This window comes from Pristiophorus japonicus, chromosome 13, assembly GCF_044704955.1.
Source record: "Pristiophorus japonicus isolate sPriJap1 chromosome 13, sPriJap1.hap1, whole genome shotgun sequence".
NCBI classification, from domain to species: Eukaryota; Metazoa; Chordata; class Chondrichthyes; family Pristiophoridae; genus Pristiophorus; species Pristiophorus japonicus.
The window spans coordinates 159450955-159470361 of record NC_091989.1 but is presented as its reverse complement, the minus strand read 5'-3'; the positions used below and the strand labels follow the sequence as shown (position 1 = coordinate 159470361).

Genomic DNA, 19407 nt, shown 5'->3' with positions numbered 1-19407 from the left:
AGAGCATCCGGGAGGGCGCTGAGCACCTCGAGTCTCGTCGCCGAGAGAATACAGAAAACAAGCGCAGGCAGCAAAAGGCAGCAAACCAGTCCCACCCTCGCTTACCTTCAACCACTGTCTGTCCCACCTGTGACAGAGACTGTAATTCCCGTATTGGACTGTACAGTCACCTGAGAACTCACTTTTAGAGTGGAAGCAAGTCTTCCTCAATTTCGAGGGACTGCCAATGATGATCATAATGATGACGACAACTACATATGCCACTAATTTGCTCCCTAACATGCAATCTACCAGAGAAGACAAAAAAATTGGGGAAGTAAACCTGCAGCCAGTTCAGAGAAAACGATGAAATTCTTCTTTGACTCCTTAAAATAATCAAACCAGGCTCCAGTAAACAGCGGCAGCCAGTAACACTTATAATTGTAAATAGCTAGCAACTTAACCTATATAACCAGAAATGTTGTCTTCTTTCATACCAACCACATCTGTTTCAGAGGCTCATGATTCGTTGTGAAAAGAAATACTTCTTGGCATCTACCCTAACTTTTTACCTACAGATTTATATAGCGCCTTTCACGACCACCGGACATCTCAAAGCACTTTACAGCCAATGAAGTACCTTTGGAGTGTAGTCACTGTTGTAATGTAGGAAACCATCCCTATCCATCTGAAATAACCTATCCAATGGGACTATGTCCAATCTCTTGATTAATTTAAAAGCTTTAACCATATCTCCTCAAAGCATTTGTTTCTCCAAGGTAAATAGTTGTAACATTTTGGAGCCTATCCTCGTAACTAAGAGCCCTAAGGCTAGGTATCATTCTGGTTAACAACCTCTGTACTTCTCTAAACTGTAATATCCTTCATCTCAGTGCGATTTTAACTGTGGCCACCCAGCGTAAACGTAGGGGCCTGAAAATTACATTGGGTCACTTACCACCCGTTTACCCTGGCACATCAGTTGCGCCATCTTGGTTAGGGGGCTTTAGATGGGACGCCATCAGGTGGGTGGAAACTTTTAATCTGCAGATTAGGGTCTTAGGATGTACATAGGACCTTTATTGTAATTTTGAGGTACAACTGGGATTGTTGAAGACTAATCAAATAAATGGCCTGAAACCATTTTTCTCTTTTATTCTTGTGAGGCCCGATACCAGCCCATGAATACCTCACAGGTCCCTCCTCTAGACTCATGTAGCAGTTGGTTTAATTCCCATCCAACTAACCGGCGAACTTACACTTCTGAGTCAATTTAAAGAAGCTGTGGTGACATACTTGGACCTGAAAGCATTGTGGATCACCACGAAGCTGGAGGGTTCCCCGAAACTCATTGGCTTTGGTATAAATGTAAAGGTGGGATCCGAGACCTGGAGGGGCGGATATTGTGTACTCAGAACCGGAAGTGAAGTTAGCGGGTCTGATTCTCGAACTTCAACTTAATTGAATCATTACATTTTTCCCTTCCGGGTTTTGCGTCTCAAAGCTGCGCAGCAGGCATGAGGCGCACATGCATGATGCGATCTGAAGTGCACTATTTAAAGGGTTAATGCAGAAATGGAATTTGGAATAGCCAGGAGGAGTCTACTTTGGATTCACAAAGAGCAAGGACAGAACCCAGATTCAATGATACTTCCCTTGAATTATTGCTGGGTGCAAACAGAAGCAGGAGGGACAAACTATTCCCCAATAATGCAAGGAAGAAACCTGCAGCTATCACCAGAAGGTGTGGTTGGAGGTGTCTGCAGACGTGAGCAGCAGGAGCATTGTGCCCCAGTCTAGGATGCAGTGCAGGAAGCAGCTTAATAAGAATATAAGAGTACATTTGCTGATTCACTGACATCCTGCAGTTAAACCCCCTCCCTCTCATTCTGTCTTGCCAAGTGTACTTCATCACATCACTCCTCACACCCACTTAAGTTTGAACACCACCCATCCTTCACTTTCTGTGTACTTCCTCACCTTTCCATGTATCCATCCACCGCTGCCACTCACTCCAATCCTTATGCAATCTGAAGCATTTGTCTGATAGACCCCTCACCGAATGCACTGCATCCATCGGGTGAATAGGTGACCTTCAATCACTCAGAGATTTGGTTTTTCGCCCCTTGTAGAAGAAAGCGCAAAACACGAGGGAGAAGACTAGAGGTGGGCTGCCACAAATTGTGCAGCTTACAGATGCAGAGGAGGAGGCCATGGAGATAAGCGGCACTGCGTCCCTCTCTTGAGTGACTGGGAACTCGCAGATGGATGGTGACAGATTTAAAAATATCTCTGACATACATGCTGACTTTATTCCATCAATGACTGAACAATGAGAAAACCGAGTATGGTGATTGCCAAGATTGTTACTTTGCCACGACTAAATCATATCCCTTTCTCTTGTTTTCCAGGGCCTACACGCGTAGAGCAAGAGTCGCATGAGGACGATTCCTCAGAGGGCCTCATTCTTTCTGAGGGTGCACCGTATCAGGATCTACAGCCATGCATCAGCACAAACAGCTAATTGGGTTTCCACCTGGTGATTCACAACTCGCATGTGAGCACAAGCAGACACTGGTGGCAGGGACAGCTGTGGAGAATCCGCATAGGGCGGCGCAATCCTCTCCAAGCTATGCTTAGCTGGACACAGCTGCTGAACCCTGGGATTCATCATTGAGAAGGATAACAATAGAGGTGCATCAGCAAGTTTGAGAGCTACTTGCCACGCACACGCTCCAAAATAGCGGAGAGGATAGAGGAGTCCAACTCGGACAGTAGTGGATTGGTGGCCTAGGGAACTGCAAGACTGAATGCCATGGAGAGAGTGAGCCTCTATGGAACTTCACGTCCAGCTGTCAGTGAGTCCATGCAGGCCGTGACCATGATTGTAATGACTTTTGGATGCCAACAGGATGACAGTTATCCGTGGCCTTGTAGCACTTCTCTGATCTTCACCAAACTGGTCTGCGACAGAGCGGTGGGAGTGATGTGCTGGCCTAAGAGAGAGATGATGGTGAAAGGGGACGTGGAAGTGAGAACTCTAGTCAAAGTTCTCACACTTCTAACCTGTTACCACCCCCTCAGCCATTAACTGATATGCTACCTCGTCTCTCGTTGGCCGAATCTGCCCTGCATAGGTGCTCGTGGAGCAGTCTTTGGCGGGGCCCTCAAGGGCTCCAAAATAGAGTGCGTAGGCCAAAAGCATCTCAGCAGTCAGGGCAGGGATCTGAGCAGCCTGCCTCTACCTCTTCTGAACCCACACAGGATGCACCACGTAGAAGCGGTAGATGCGTAAGTTAAAGCAATTGTCGTTCACCGACATTGTATGCACATGGGTGTTTGACAAAATGTTATGTTAAGTTTCCTTTTTTAATACGACACATAAAATGTATTGATTGACACCACTTGAATGTCTTGCCCATTATTGCGGCCTGAATGCCAACTCGCCCTTTCACTTCTTTCATGATGAATGTCAATACATGACAGGACCCAGTGAGCCAATGTGCAATGGGTGGATGAGTGGTTGAAGGACTGTTTTGTGCAAAGGGTGGAGTGGGGAGTTGGTGGTGGTGGCGGCTTTCATTTATTATTTGTTCCAGTCGGAATAATTAACAGAATCTTCGAGCTATGAGGGCATCCCTTTCATTACAGGCAGCAATGTAAGCAGCTGATCTTCATATTCCTCCTCCTCCTTTTCTTCAATGTTCTCCTCATCTGAAGTTGCCTGATGAACGCCTTGATCGTCCTCGACCTGCAATCCTCTCTGCTGCACAATTTTGTACAGGACGCAGGCCACCACTATGATTCTAGACCTCCTCGCTGATGAGTACTGAATAGTGCCTCCAGATCTATCTAGGCACCTGAAGCGCATCTTCAACGTGCCGATGGCTTGCTCGATTATACCCCTGGTGGCCATGCGGCTCTCATAGAGGAGGAGGAGCATGCGGATGAAGATGGGCACTCATCTCTAGACCAGCCGCTTACAGTGCTGCCAGGACTGTCCTAAGATTGCAATGATTCACCTAGTGTGAAACATACCAAATGAACCCCATTCCCATCACCCGCATCAACCCCCTCCCCCTCTCTTTCACTAAACAGTCCTTCAGCCACTCATCCACCCACTGCATAACTGCCCAGTATTGACATTCATCATGAAACAAGTGAAAAAGCGAGTTGGCGCTTGGCATGCAATAATAGGCAAGATGTGGATGTGGCGCAAATCATTAAATTTTATATTTAAATAAAAAAGGAAACTTAACAAAATAATATTTTGTCAAACACCCATGTGCAAAACCTTGGTGAATTACAATTTCTTCAACTTAAGCTGCCTACCACTTCTACATGGTACATCCATGTGGCTTCAGCAGAGGTAGAGGCTGATTGCTCAGATCCCTGCCCTGACTACTGAGAAGCTTTAGGCCTATGACTTCCGAGTTTTGGAGTCCCCAAGGGCCCCGCCAAAGATTGCTCCACCTCTGCAGTGGCAAACTTGACCATCAAGAGTTCAGGCAGCACGTCGGGTACTGGCTGAGGGGGGAACAACAAGTGAGAAGTGGGAGCGTTTGCTGTTCCCATTTCCATGTCACCTTTTGCCATCATCAATACTATCCTAAGCCAACTGCCATGTTACTTTAACCATTCTGTTGCAGACCAGGTTGGTGAAGATCTGTGACACGTTGTAAGGCCACGGATAAGGTATCTGTCATCCTATTTCGGGCAGCAGAAAAGTTTGCATCAAAAGTCTGCACCGCCATGATCGTGACCTGCATGGACTCATTTGAGCCTTGCTTGAACCTCCATAGAGTCGGACTTTCTCTCCATGACAGACATTCTCGCAAGTCCCTGCTCCACTAATCCACTAGCGATTGAGTTGGACTCCTCCACCATCTCCGTTATTGTGGACAGTGTACGTGGCATATCTGTCAGTATCTGGCAAAGTTGCTGATGCACCTCTAGCATTCTCCTTCTCAATGATAGCCCCCGTGGTTCACCATCTGTGTCCAGTTGAGTAGAGCTTGGTGAGGATTGCACCTCCCGACACGGACTCTCCACAGCTGTTCCTGCAACCAGTGGCTGCTCGTACTCACTTGTTGACTTGTGAATCACCAGGTGAAAATCCAATGAACTCTCTCACTGGACCCACCAAAGTGCAAGTACCTGCGCTGGTGCATGGCTGGACATCCTGTGACGGTGCACCCTCAGAAGGAATGAGGTCCTCTGAGGAATCGTCCTCATGGATGCCCCCTGCCACTTGTTGTACACGTGAAGGCTCTGAAAGACATAAGAAAGGGATATGATTTAGTTGTGGCAAAGTCGCAATCTTGACAATCAGCATACTCATTTGTCTCATAGTTGAGTCATTGATAAAATAAAGTCAGCAAATATGTGTCAGAGATATTTGTGATTCTGTCACCAGCAATCTGTGAGATCCCTGTCTCTCCCCCTCCGACTGAGAGGGATGCAGATGTGCCACCTATCTCCAGGGTGTCCTCTTCTGTAAGCTGTACTATTTGTGGTGGGCCACCGCCAGTCCCCTCCCTCTCCCTTGCGTTTTGTACTCGATTCTCCTACAAGGAGCAAAGAAACAGACCTTTGAGTGAAGGTGAGGTTTTCACCCGATGGATTGCAGTGAGGGTGACTATGAGACACATGCACCACATTGTATAAGGATTGGGGTGAGTGTAAACAGTGGATGGGTAAATGGGGAGGTGATGCAGTGCATCGAAAGTGAAGGCTGGGTGCTGCCGAAAGTTGAGTGGGTGTGAGGAGTGGTGCGATAGAGAAAACTGAACAAGACAGAGTGAAAGGGGGGGCGGGCTTAAAGCACAGGATGTAATTGAATCCACAAATGTACTCTGTTTTCCTGACCTGGTTCGGTCATGAAACCGTTTTCTACATTGCATCCATGACCTAGGCACAACGATCCTGCTGCTCACCTCCTCAGCTACCTCCAACCATGCCCCCTTGGTGACAGCAGCAGGTTTCTTCCTCCCATTGCTGTGGAAAAGTATGTTCCTCCTCCTGACTGCACCCAGCAGTAATCCCAGTGAGACAGTGTTAAATCTGGGTGCTGCCCTTGCTCTCTGTCCACCATTCATCCTGAACACCTCCAATTTACATTTGTAGACTGTCCCTTTAAATACAGTTGCGATCACGTCAAGCGGGTGTGCATCACGGCCGTGGCGCAGCTTGGGGACACGAAACCCGGAAGTCAAAAATAATTGGGTTGAGATTGCAGATTCCAACCCACTCAATTGACTTCTTGGTTTTCCCCATGCAATTACACCCCCCACTCCCAACCCCCCGCCTCGCACAGATTAATATCAGGGCATATGTATGTAAATGAGTGAGTAAGGGGAGATAACATAATAGATAAAGGGTGGTAAGAGCCCTGTGTTTTGGGGATTTAACCCTCCAGTAGGTAGGGTTAAAATCGCCCCTTATGTACAGTGCAGAGACTTCAAATATAGAGGCTGACGTTCAATCTTTTTGGCCTAAGGCCACTGATTTGTTCGAATCTGCTACAATACATTTAGGAGTTGGGGAGTATTTTGTTATTGATCTAATGCTAAAAATCTACTTTTCTGTCTAAACTCTTATCGATTACCTCCTTGGAGAAGTGTATAAAGGATTGAATGAATTGAAATTTCATTTCCGACACGTTGTTCCTGTTACTTTTACCCTTTTGAATGAAAAACTATAAATGTGTGACTGAACTCAATTTGGTCAATAGCTCTGCTGAGAAACTTAACATGATTTTTCAGACTTTAACATAGAGAAATAATGCTATATTTCCTGTGATCGCGTGTTAATAGATTGTAAGCTTACTGCATAGTTCAGGGTGTGTTGAAGGTAGAACGAAGAGCCTCTTTTAGATTTAAAAAAATGCATAATCAATGTGGAACTCAGATAAAAAATGGTTAAAACCATTGTGATTTAAAAATTGTGGCAGACAATGGAATATGAAACTTTACAATTAACGTTTCCATTCGTAAAAAGACATTAATGTGTAAAAAAGAAATTAGAAGAGAATTTATTTATCAAGAGGGGACATTTTTATCTTTGTCAATAAGAATTCATATGCGAAGAAACAATGATAACTGAGCCATACAGTTCTTCTTTAGAGCATGGGTTAATTGGTTGCACACTTTAGGGCCGATTTTACTCCGCATGATGGGAAAGGTGAGAGTGGTCAAATCGTATTAGTATGAACGTGTCCACAATATGCAGTGGGGACTGAAAATCAGGCTGTCTCTGCCCTACTGGAAGTAGCTTAAGCTCTAATTTTAACTCGGAGCAAGCGGCGAACATGGGGCCGGCAGGTTGAGCATCAGTCTCGCGTCGGCTTGCCAACATGATGTTTGGGCCATTTTAACTCCTGTGCCTCATTAACATACTTCAGACCCGACTCCCATCTGAAGCCGGCGTGAATGACGTAGAGTTGGTAGGTGGGGGGGAGGGAAGCCAGGGGTAGGGGAGAGCTTAAGGCCCCGAAATTGCCCGACGCCCCGATTGGGGGTGGTAACATTCCAGGGCCGGTACTTCCAGCGCCCGGCCTGGAAGGCCCGCCCCAGACACGGAATTGGGCCGTGGGTTGTCTCCGACTCCGCTTCCTTCAGGGTGCGCACCTGGGGCGGCAGCACAGCGCTGAGGAGGCCAGCGCTACGCGGCTACTCAGGGTAGCACAACAATGCCCTTCCCCTTCAATTAAAGGGGAGGGCCGCAACACACTCTTGGAGTGCTGTGCTGCATGATGACAGCCCAGTCGACGCGAGGGCCGCCATTGTCAGGCTGACACAAGAGTCGGCCGAAAAATAAAAATGCCAGCTCGGGGCTTCCCCTTAAAGGGGTGCCCCGGCGGCAGTTGTTCGCCAGCCTCACAGCCCGTGGAGCAATTTCCCCCATGGGGCGGTGACAGGTCGGCGCGCACGGTGATGTCATTATCACCAGTTGTGCGCCAGTCCGGGATTAGGGCCGGGACAGCACCCCCAAACCTCCACGGCAATTTTCCCGGAGACGTCCCTCCCCTGGGCGAAAATGCCATTGCGTCCCGTTAGCGCCCCCTCGGATTATAAAAAGAGGCAATTTCGGCCTCTATGTTTCCTTGTAAAACCCAGAGGAGCATTCTGTGCCCATGAGGAAACCTTTTTTAAAAAAAAAATTACGAATCTTTTCGTTCCTCTTCTGGGCCTGCTGCTCCGTGGTGCTCGATGTTCCTGGCGAAGTCGGCACCAAGCACTGAAGATATTCACCTGCCTGGGGCACGGGCATCGTGCGCTGCCTGAAGCATGCCTGAGAAATTGGAGCAGCGCACATGTGCACCATGGATTTGGCACAGAGGATGCTACTCTGATTTTAACCCACTAGACACCCCGTTCTCGTCCAGTGCGAGGGATTAAAATCGAAGCTCATTTGGGGCAGTGTCCTTTGCCGTCATATATTACAGATGGGCTACAATAATAAACAGAAGATCAGAGAATACCTCATGACCGTTATTTATTCTATCCCACACAAGGTTTGCTCTATGTTTCTGATAATTCAATGTTTTATGTAACGATTTGCACTTTGCAGTGTATGTGGCATGAGTAGATGCAAGTATTGGCGTTCATTCAGTGTTGTTGCATGACAGGTTGCAGGGAAGGCAGAACAACTACAAACAATTAACAGTGTACATGAAGCCTTGAAAGTGACCGCTGCACAACATGAAGACACAATTCGTGATCTGGAGTCAAAATTCTGCCGAGAACGGAGTAATCAGGAGCATGCAAGAGACAAGGTACAATGGGAATATTTTCTTTTTTTCGATAAATATGCTTCTCTCTAAAGCATTGAAGTCAGTAAATTTAACAAAAGGTGGTCAATAAACGCTATCTAAAGATTTTGAGTTCAATGTATTGATCAACATTCATGCTCTCTTCGCATAGCTGCCATAAAATGCAACTGCACATTTAAGGTAACCATAGAAAAGTTTCAAGTTATTGCTAAAAATGGAATACACAAGTAGAAAATGCACCAACAATGGTGTGTGTTCTTAGATTATAGCTTTGCCTTAGGTGTTGTCATCTCAGCAAAGCTACTGGAAGGGCTTTGTTTGAAATTGGACTTCCCATGCAGCTGACATTGCACATATAATAAGATAATTATTTAATATGCCCCTGCCATTTTCTTTCCAGCTAGGGAGATGACACGATTAGTACCATGTCATTTTCACCAGGATAATAACATTTGCCAGTAATTTTTTTCTAAAAGACTGTTGCACGCAATTATTTCTATTGTGCTGGGGAAACATAAGTATTCAAGTCACAGGTCGATAGATTTTTAACCAATAAGGGAATTAAGGTTATGGGGAGCGGGCGGCTAAGTGGAGCTGAGTCCACGGCCAGATCAGCCATGATCTTGTTAAATGGCGGAGCAGGCTCGAGAGGCTAGATGGCCTACTCCTATTCCTAATTCTTATGTTCTTATGTTCTATTGTGCTGGGGAAACATAAGTAGTGAAATGTTCCAAAGCATTGCATTTTGCTCTCATGATTAATTATTTTTGAAGGTGAAAACTTGGCTCTATGATTCTTCCACTTTGATGCTTTCACAATAGTTAACTTGTAATTAGCTTAACTGCTTTCTTTCCTCATTGACTGACCACGATGCTTACGTCGAAAAAATTATTTCCTGTATTTAATGGAATAATTCAACCTTATTCATTAATAAACCCAAACTAAGCAAGTAAAATTGTTCTAAAGAACATCAATGTTAAATCATAAGCTTGGAATCTGACAGCCACAGCAAACTTCACAGTTATCAATATTGAAACACAGCAAAAATTTCATGATCAACAAAACACTTTTGATCACCTTTAGTATTTGGTTACTAATGTAGTACACTTCTAATTTCTTCAATGTTGTGGTATAAATTCCATTGCAAAGTACTATTGTGTTTCTAACACAGATGAGACTGCACACAGGAAGGTTAAAGTAACAGTGACCTCAGTCTTTATTAAGACACTCCAGAGTGAGGAACGGGCCTTAGAGGCCGGCTTATATACAGTGTTGGGATCCCTTGGGATTTCAGGGGATGAGCTTCCTGATGGCGGAACATGGGAGTGCATGCTTTACAGATACACAACATCACTCCCCCACCGCAAAGTCAAAGTGGAAACTATTTACAAGGTGAGGCGGTTGGGAGCCTTTCTTTCCCTGGTGGACCGCCTCGGTACAAATGTCTGTTCTGGTGTGTTGGCTGTGCCCTAGCTGGGCTGGCGTGTTGTTGGCCCTGCAGGGCTGCTGGGTGAGCCTGTCCTTGCTGGGCTGTTGGGCGTAATGGGTTCGATTTCCTGGTCTGGGGTGGTGTCGTTGATCCTTTGGGTGTGTGTTGTGGGCTCAAAAGATGTGGTGTCTGCTGTGGGTTGATCAGGGCAGTCTATGAACCGCAGCCCCTCGTTTGGTCCAGGTGCTTTCTGCAAATTTGTCCATTGTCTAGTTTGACTACAAATACCCGACTCCCCTTCTTTAGCTATCACCGTGCCCGCGATCCACTTGGGACCATGTCCATAGTTTAGCCCATACACAGGGTCATTCAGATCAATTTCCCGGGACATAGTGGCGCGACCATCATTTACATTTTGTTGCTGCCGCCTGCTCTCTACCTGATCATGCAGGTTGGGGTGAACCAGCGAGAGTCTGATTTTAAGTGTCCTTTTCATGAGTAGTTCAGCCGGGGGCACCCCTGTGAGCGAGTGGGGTCTCGTGCGGTAGCTGAGCAGTACTCGGGACAGGCGGGTTTGGAGTGAGCCTTTTGTGACTCGTTTAAGGCTCTGTTTGATTGTTTGTACTGCCCGCTCTCCCTGCCCTTTAGAGGCTGGTTTAAACGGGGCCGAGGTGACATGTTTGATCCCATTGCGGGTCATGAATTCTTCAAATTCGGCACTGGTGAAACATGGCCCGTTGTCACTGACCAGTATGTCAGGCAGGCCGTGGGTGGCAAACATGGCCCTCAGGCTTTCAATGGTGGCGGTGGCGGTGCTTCCCAATATTATTTCACATTCAATCCACCACCACCAGGAACATTTTTACCAAGAAACGGGCCCACATAGTCGACATGGATCCTCGACCATAGTCTGGAGGGCCAGGACCACAAACTTAGTGGTGCCTCTCTGGGCGCATTGCTCAACTGAGCACACACGCTGCATTGCCATACACAGTACTCTTAAGTCCGAGTCGATACCGGGCCACCACACGTGGGATCTGGCTATAGCTTTCATCATTACTATACCCAGATGTGTGCTGTGGAGATCCGAGATGAACGTCTCCCTGCCCTTTTTGGGTAGCACTACGCGGTTACCCCACAACAGGAGGTCTGCCTGAATGGAACGGCTTGATTAGCTCTTGCATTTCAGTGGGGATGCTGGCCCAACTCCCATGCAGTACACAGTTTTTTACTCGGGACAGCAGAGGGTCTTGGCTGTCCAAGTCCAAATCTGGCGGGGTGTGACAGGTGATTTATCATTTTCAAACGCTTCCATGACCATCAACAAGTCTGCAGGCTACGCCACCATCAACAAGTTTGCAGGCTGCGCCATTTCCATCCCTATGGTGGGCAATGGTAGCCAACTGAGAGCATCCGCACAGTTCTCGGTGCCCGGACTGTGGCGGATGGTATAGTTATACGCTGATAGCGCGAGCGCCCACCTTTGTATGCGGACTGAGGCATGAGTATTTATCCCCTAGTTTTCAGCGAACAGGGATATGAGGGGCTTGTGATCGGTTTCCAGCTCAAATTTGAGGCCAAACAGGTACTGATGCATTTTCTTTACCCCGAACACACACGCTAGTGCCTCTTATTCAATCATGCTGTAGGCCCTCTCGGCCTTAGACAAGTTCCTGGAGGCATAGGCAGCAGGTTGCAACTTCCCCGCAACCTTAGCTTGTTGTAATATACACCCAACTCCGTACGACGACGCGTCACATGCTAGCACAAGTCTTTTACACGGGTTATACAATACAAGCAGCTTGTTGGAGCATAAAATGTTTCTGGCTTTCTCAAAAGCAATTACTTGTTTTTTTCACCATACCCAGTTCTCACCTTTACGCAATAACACATGTAGGGGCTCTAAGAGGGTGCTTAACCCTGGTAGGAAGTGACCAAAATAGTTGAGGAGTCCGAGGAATGACCGCAGCTCCGTGACGTTCTATGGCCTGGGCACGTTCCTGATAGCCTCTGTCTTGGCATCTGTGGGCCGAATGCCGTACGCCGCAATCTTTCTCCCCAAAAACTCCACTTCTGTTGCCATGAAGACACATTTCGACCTCTTCAGCCGCACCCCTAAGCGATCCAGTCGCTGGAGGACCTCCTCCAGGTTTTGTAGGTGCTCGACGGTGTCCCGACCCGTGACCAATGTGTCATCCGGAAAAACCACCGTGCGTGATACCGACTTGAATAGGCTTTCCATGTTTCTCTGGAGGATCGCTGTAGCTGACCGAATTCCAAACGGGCATCTGTTGTAGATGAACTGTCCCTTGTGCGTGTTGATGCAGGTGAGGCCTTTCGAAGACTCCTCCAGCTCCTGCGTCATGTAGGCCGAAGTCAGGTCGAGATTGGTGAACGTCTTGCCTCCTGCCAGCGTCGCAAATAGGTCATCTGCCTTAGGTAGCAGGTATTGGTCCTGTAGCGAGAAACGATTAATAGTTACTTTATAATCGCCGCAAATCCTGACCTTGGCATCACTTTTGAGTACTGGAACAATCGGGCTGGCCCACTTGCTGAATTCCACTGGGGAGATGATGCCCTCGCGTTGCAGCCTGTCCAGCTCGATTTCCACTCTCTCCTTCATCATGTGAGGTACCGCTCGCGCCTTGTGGTGAATGGGTTGTGTCTCTGGGACCAAGTGGATCCGCACCTTCGCCCCGGAAAAGTTTCCAATGCTTGCCTCAAAAAGGGAAGGAAATTTGTTAAGAACCTGGGTACATGAGGCCTCATCGACATGTGATAGCGCTCGGATGTCATCCCAGTTCCAGCGGATTTTGCCCAGCCAGCTCCTTCCAAGCAGTGTGGGGCCATCGCCCGGGACAATCCAGAGTGGCAGTTCGTGCACCGTGCCCTCGTAGGTGACTTTGTACCATGGCGCTGCCCAGGACAGTGATAAACATTCCATTGACTCTGGATCAGTTCCTATCGAGTGGAGGGTAGCCAATGTAACCCCACTTTTTAAAAAAGGAGGGAGAGAGAAAGCAGGGAATTATAGACCGGTCAGCCTGACCTCAGTAGTGGGTAAAATGATGGAATCAATTATTAAGGATGTCATAGCAGCGCATTTGGAAAATGGTGACATGATAGGTCCAAGTCAGCATGGATTTGTAAAAGGGAGATCATGCTTGACAAATCTTCTGGAATTTTTTGAGGATGTTTCCAATAAAGTGGACAAAGGAGTACCAGTTGATGTGGTATATTTGGACTTTCAGAAGGCTTTCGACAAGGTCCCACACAGGAGATTAATGTGCAAAGTTAAAGCACATGGGATTGGGGGTAGTGTGCTGACGTGGATTGAGAACTGGTTGTCAGACAGGAAGCAAAGAGTAGGAGTAAATGGGTACTTTTCGGAATGGCAGGCAGTGACTAGTGGGGTACCGCAAGGTTCTGTGCTGGGGCCCCAGCTGTTTACATTGTACATTAATGATTTAGACGAGGGGATTAAATGTAGTATCTCCAAATTTGCGGATGACACTAAGTTGGGTGGCAGTGTGAGCTGCGAGGAGGATGCTATGCGGCTGCAGAGTGACTTGGATAGGTTAGATGAGTGGGCAAATGTGAGGTTATCCACTTTGGTGGTAAAAACAGAGAGACAGACTATTATCTGAATGGTGACAGATTAGGAAAAGGGAAGGTGCAACGAGACCTGGGTGTCATGGTACATCAGTCATTGAAGGTTGGCATGCAGGTACAGCAGGCGGTTAAGAAAGCAAATGGCATGTTGGCCTTCATAGCGAGGGGATTTGAGTACAGGGGCAGGGAGGTGTTGCTACAGTTGTACAGGGCCTTGGTGAGGCCACACCTGGAGTATTGTGTACAGTTTTGGTCTCCTAACTTGAGGAAGGACATACTTGCTGTTGAGGGAGTGCAGCGAAGATTCACCAGACTGATTCCCGGGATGGTGGGACTGACCTATCAAGAAAGACTGAATCAACTGGGCTTGTATTCACTGGAGTTCAGAAGAGTGAGAGGGGACCTCATAGAAACGTTTAAAATTCTGACGGGTTTGGACAGGTTGGATGCAGGAAGAATGTTCCCAATGTTGGGGAAGTCCAGAACCAGGGGTCACAGTCTAAGGATAAGGGGTAAGCCATTTAGGACCGAGATAAGGAGAAACTTCTTCACCCAGAGAGTGGTAAACCTGTGGAATTCTCTACCACAGGAAGTAGTTGAGGCCAATTCACTAAATATATTCAAAAGGGAGTTAGATGAAGTCCTTACTACTCGGGGGATCAAGGGGTATGGCGTGAAAGCAGGAAGTGGGTACTGAAGTTTCATGTTCAGCCATGAACTCGTTGAATGGCGGTGCAGGCTAGAAGGGCTGAATGGCCTGCTCCTGCACCTATTTTCTATGTTTCTATGTTTCTAAGCTCTTTGGTGTACGTTCTCAGTTTCGTATGGATGGGGCTCAGGGCTGGTCTGAATGCCTTGTTGCACCACAGTCTCTGAAACATCTTTTTACTCATGATGAATTGGCTAGCGCCAGTGTCCAGTTCCATTACTACGGGTAAGCCATTCAATTTTACGTTTAGAATTATAGGTAGACATTTCGTCGAAAATGTGTGCACCCCATGCACTTCAGCATCTGCCTCCTCTCTCTGAGACTCAAAATTGCTTTGATCCTCCATGGACCAATCTTCCTCTGCCAAGTGTTGGTTAGCAGGTTTTGCAGAGCTTGCAGCTCGTTGGAGGTGCCCCATTGTTCCACAGCTCTTGCAAACATACCCTTTGAAGCGGCATGAATAGGCTGAATGGAAGCCTCCACCACGCCAACAAGGTGTGAATTGCCTTGCATTCATCCTTTGCTGCGGACTCTGAGTCATCTGGGTCACCTGAGGCCTGCTGGCAGTTGTGGGTTCTGCCCTGTACATTTCTGCTCGCAAACACAGTTCCAGTTAATTTATGAACATTGCTAGCACTTGTGTGCTGAGAGATTTGTTTGGTGTTATCACTGGTGGACATAAACGCCTGTGCTATCGCAATGGCCTTACTGAGGGTCGGTGTCTCTATAGTCAAAAGTTTTCGTAGGATGGTCTCGTGGCCAATGCCTAGTACAAAAAAGTCTCTGAGCATTTGCTCCAGGTAGCCATCAAACTCACATTGTCCTGCAAGTCGTCTTAGCTCAGCGACGTAGCTCGCCACTTCCTGACCTTCAGATCGCTGGTACGTGGAGAACCGATACCTCGCCATCAGCACGCTCTCCCTCGGGTTAAGATGCTCCCGACCCAGTGTACACAGCTCCTCATACGACTTATCTGTGGGTTTCACCGGGGCCAGAAGATTCTTTATGAGGCTGTAGGTCGGTGCCCCGCAGACCGTGAGGAGGACTGCTCTCCTTTTTGCAGCACCTCCTTCTCTGTCCAGCTCATTGGCTACAAAGTACTGGTCTAGCCGTTCAACATATGCTTCCCAGTCCTCACCCTCCGAGAACTTCTCCAGGATTCCCACAGTTTGCTGCATCTTTGCGTTGGATTCGTATACTCGTCGCCAGTTATTGTGTTCTTAACACAGATGAGACTGCACACAGGGAGGTTGAAGTAACAGTGACCTCAGTCTTTATTGAGATACTCCAGAGTGAGGAACAGGCCTTAGGGGCCGGCTTATATACAGTGCTCCCAGGGGATGCTGGGATCCCTTGGAACTTCAGGAGATGCACTCCCTGGCGGCGGAACATGGAAGTGCATGCTTTACAGATACACAACAGGTACAATCTTGATGTGTCATGTGAAATTTTCTCATTCCTAATTTTCTTACATGATAATCCTGGAATTCCGGATGGCCATTTAGCAGCATTGACTCTTTCAACTACCTCCATCCAAATAGTTCTGGGGCTGCTGTTCTGTAGAAGATAAAGCTCTACTCAATTCCTGCAGCAGCATCACCAAAGCTTCTTGCTCAGCTGGTGCAGTTTGGACTCAGCTGTTTTTCACCATGAATACCATTGTCCCTTTAAAGACAACCAGTAGCCATTTAAATGCTGTTGGTGCCAGATATTATTCAGCTTAATCCCTGCATCTTCCCAGTGCATCATGCACTGTGCACCTGAAATGCTATGATAATATGGCAATGAACTTGCACAAATCATTGCACAAGGCCTTCACCATCATCTAGGAACTTTCAATTGATCTCAGGATTTACAGCAATTAAATATGCAACCTTAAAGATACAGATCACCTTAAACACAGATTTACCTTAGCAACACAAAGGGCCCAAGTTTCCACAGGATAAAAAACGGGCGCCCCTCCGAGCTGGGCGCCCGTTTTTCGTGCCTAAAACGGCGCCAGAAAAAAAACGCGCTATTCTCGAGCGCTTTGCAGCTCCTTGTCTGTTTGGCGCGGCGCCCAGAGGGGCGGAGCCTACACTCGCACCGATTTTGTAAGTGGGAGGGGGCGGGTACTATTTAAATTAGTTTTTTTCCTGCCGGCAACGGTGCGTGTTGGAGCGTTCGCGCATGCTCAGTGTGAAAAAAAACATTGGCACTCGGCCATTTTTGTAGTTCTTTGTAGCTGTTTAATTTTTGAAAATTTTTTAATAAAATCACATTGCCATCAGCACATCAGCACTCAGGCTTCCCTTCTCACTGTCTCCTTCCCCTCCCCACCCTCCACGGCAACAAACGGCTGTCTCCTTCCCCTCCCTCCCCTCCTCTGCGCGGCAACAAGCTGCTGTCTCCTTCCCCTTCCTCCCCTCTCTCATACTGTTTTTAACTACTAAATCCTAAATTGTGTATCACGCTAGAATTACAATTGATACAATTATAATTTTTGAATTCTTTTTTGTTATTGGTACAAAAAGCAATTAGCAAACATTTAGTAACTGTATAAGACATGTCTCTTCCATTTTGTTTGGTAACATTTTATCAAATTGCATCACTAAATAAACAAAAGGAGGCCATAACTGAAAAATCAGATAAGATGAATGGTAAATTTAAATTTAATTATTAACTTAAGAACATAAGAAATAGGAGCAGGAGTAGGCCATTTGACCCCTCGTGCCTGCTCCACCATTCGGTGAGATCATGGCTGATCTTCTACCTCAACTCCACTTTCCTGCACTGTCCCCATATCCCTTGATTCCTTTAATATCCAAAAATCTATCGATCTCTGTTCTGAATGTACTCAATGACTGAGCTTCTACAGCCCTTTGGGGTAGAGAATTCCAAAGATTCACCACCCTCTGAGTGAAGAGATTTCTCCTCATCTCAGTCGTAAATGGCTGACCCTTTATTCTGAGACAGTGATCCATGATTCTAGACTCCCCAGCCAGTGGAAACATCCTTCTTGCATCTGCCCTGTCAAACCCTGTAAGAATTTTGTAAGTTTCAATGAGATCACCTTTCATTCTTCTTAACTCGAGAGAATGTAGGCCTAGTCTACTCAATCTCTCTTCATAGGACAATCCATCCATCCCAGGAATCAGTCTGATGAACCTTTGTTGCACTCCCATTATAATTTCTCCTGTCTCAGCCTGTAAATGGACCCATATTTACTTTTCCTTTTTACATTCCTATAGAAGCTATTACATAGAAACATAGAAACATAGAAAATAGGTGCAGGAGTAGGCCATTCTGCCCTTCTAGCCTGCACCGCCATTCAATGAGTTCATGGCTGAACATGCAATTTCAGTACCCCATTCCTGCTTTCTCGCCATACCCCTTGATCCCCCGAGTAGTAAGGACTTCATCTAACTCCTTTTTGAATATATTTAGTGAATTGGCCTCAACAACTTTCTGTGGTAGAGAATTCCACAGGTTCACCACTCTCTGGGTGAAGAAGTTTCTCCTCATCTCGGTCCTAAATGGCTAACCCCTTATCCTTAGACTGTGACCCCTGGTTCTGGACTTCCCCAACATTGGGAACATTCTTCCTGCATCTAACCTGTCTAAACCCATCAGAATTTTAAACGTTTCTATGAGATCCCCTCTCATTCTTCTGAACTCCAGTGAAAACAAGCCCAGTTGATCCAGTCTTTCTTGATAGGTCAGTCCCACCATCCCGGGAATCAGTCTGGTGAACCTTCGCTGCACTCCCTCAATAGCAAGAATGTCCTTCCTCAAGCTAGGAGACCAAAACTGTACACAATACTCCAAGTGTGGCCTCACCAAGGCCCTGTACAACTGTAGCAACACCTCCCTGCCCCTGTACTCAAATCCCCTTGCTATGAAGGCCAACATGCCATTTGCTTTCTTAACCGCCTGCTGTACCTGCATGCCAACCTTCAATGACTGATGTACCATGACACCCAGGTCTCGTTGCACCTCCCGTTTTCCTAATCTGTCACCATTCAGATAATAGTCTGTCTCTCTGTTTTTACCACCAAAGTGGATAACCTCACATTTATCCACATTATACTTCATCTGCTATACATTTGCCCACTCACCTAACCTATCCAAGTCACTCTGCAGCCTCATAGCATCCTCCTCGCAGCTCACACTGCCACCCAATTTAGTGTCATCCGCAAATTTGGAGATACTACATTTAATCCCCTCGTCTAAATCATTAATGTACAGTGTAAACAGCTGGGGCCCCAGCACAGAACCTTGCGGTACCCCACTAGTCACTCCCTGCCATTCTGAAAAGTACCCATTTACTCCTACTCTTTGCTTCCTGTCTGACAACAGTCCGTTTTTATGTCTCTCGCTAGTTTACTCTCATATTCTATTTTCCCTTTCTTTATCAATTTCTTGGTCCTCCGAAGCTGAGTTATAAAATCCTCCCAATCCTCAGGCTTACTACTCTTTTTGGCAACATTATAAGCCTCTTGCTTTGACCTAATACTATCTTTAACTTCTCTTATTTGCCACTTTTGGACCACTTTTCCTGTGGGGTTTTTGTGCCTGAAAGGAATGTATATTTGTTGTAAATTATGTATTAATTCTTTAAATGCTATCCATTGCTTGTTTACCGTCATACCTTTAATGTAGTTTCCCAATCTACCTTCGCCAACTCGCCCCTCATACCTACATAGTTTGCTTTGTCTCGATTTAAGACTCTAGTTTCGGATTCAACTAAATCATTTTCATACTCAATATAAAATTCTATCATCATATGGTCACTCTTCCCTAAAGGCCCCTTTAGTACAAGCTTTTACTTAACCTTTTCTCATTGCACAATACCATATCTAAAATAGCCTGTTCCATAGTTGGTTGCTCAACATACTGATCTAGAAAACTATCTTGTATACATCC

The 19407-nt window shown here is 46.6% G+C and overlaps 1 protein-coding gene across 3 annotated transcripts in view; it reads left to right on the top strand.

Annotated features, from left to right (window-relative positions):
• Positions 1-19407, top strand: part of LOC139278942 (early endosome antigen 1) — a 1017310-nt gene that overhangs the window by 631829 nt on the left and 366074 nt on the right. For all 3 annotated transcript variants that reach the window (XM_070898220.1, XM_070898221.1, XM_070898219.1), the window contains exon 16: positions 8609-8755. In XM_070898220.1, the coding sequence (XP_070754321.1) occupies positions 8609-8755 (147 nt within the window). The remainder of the gene's footprint in view (positions 1-8608; positions 8756-19407) is intronic.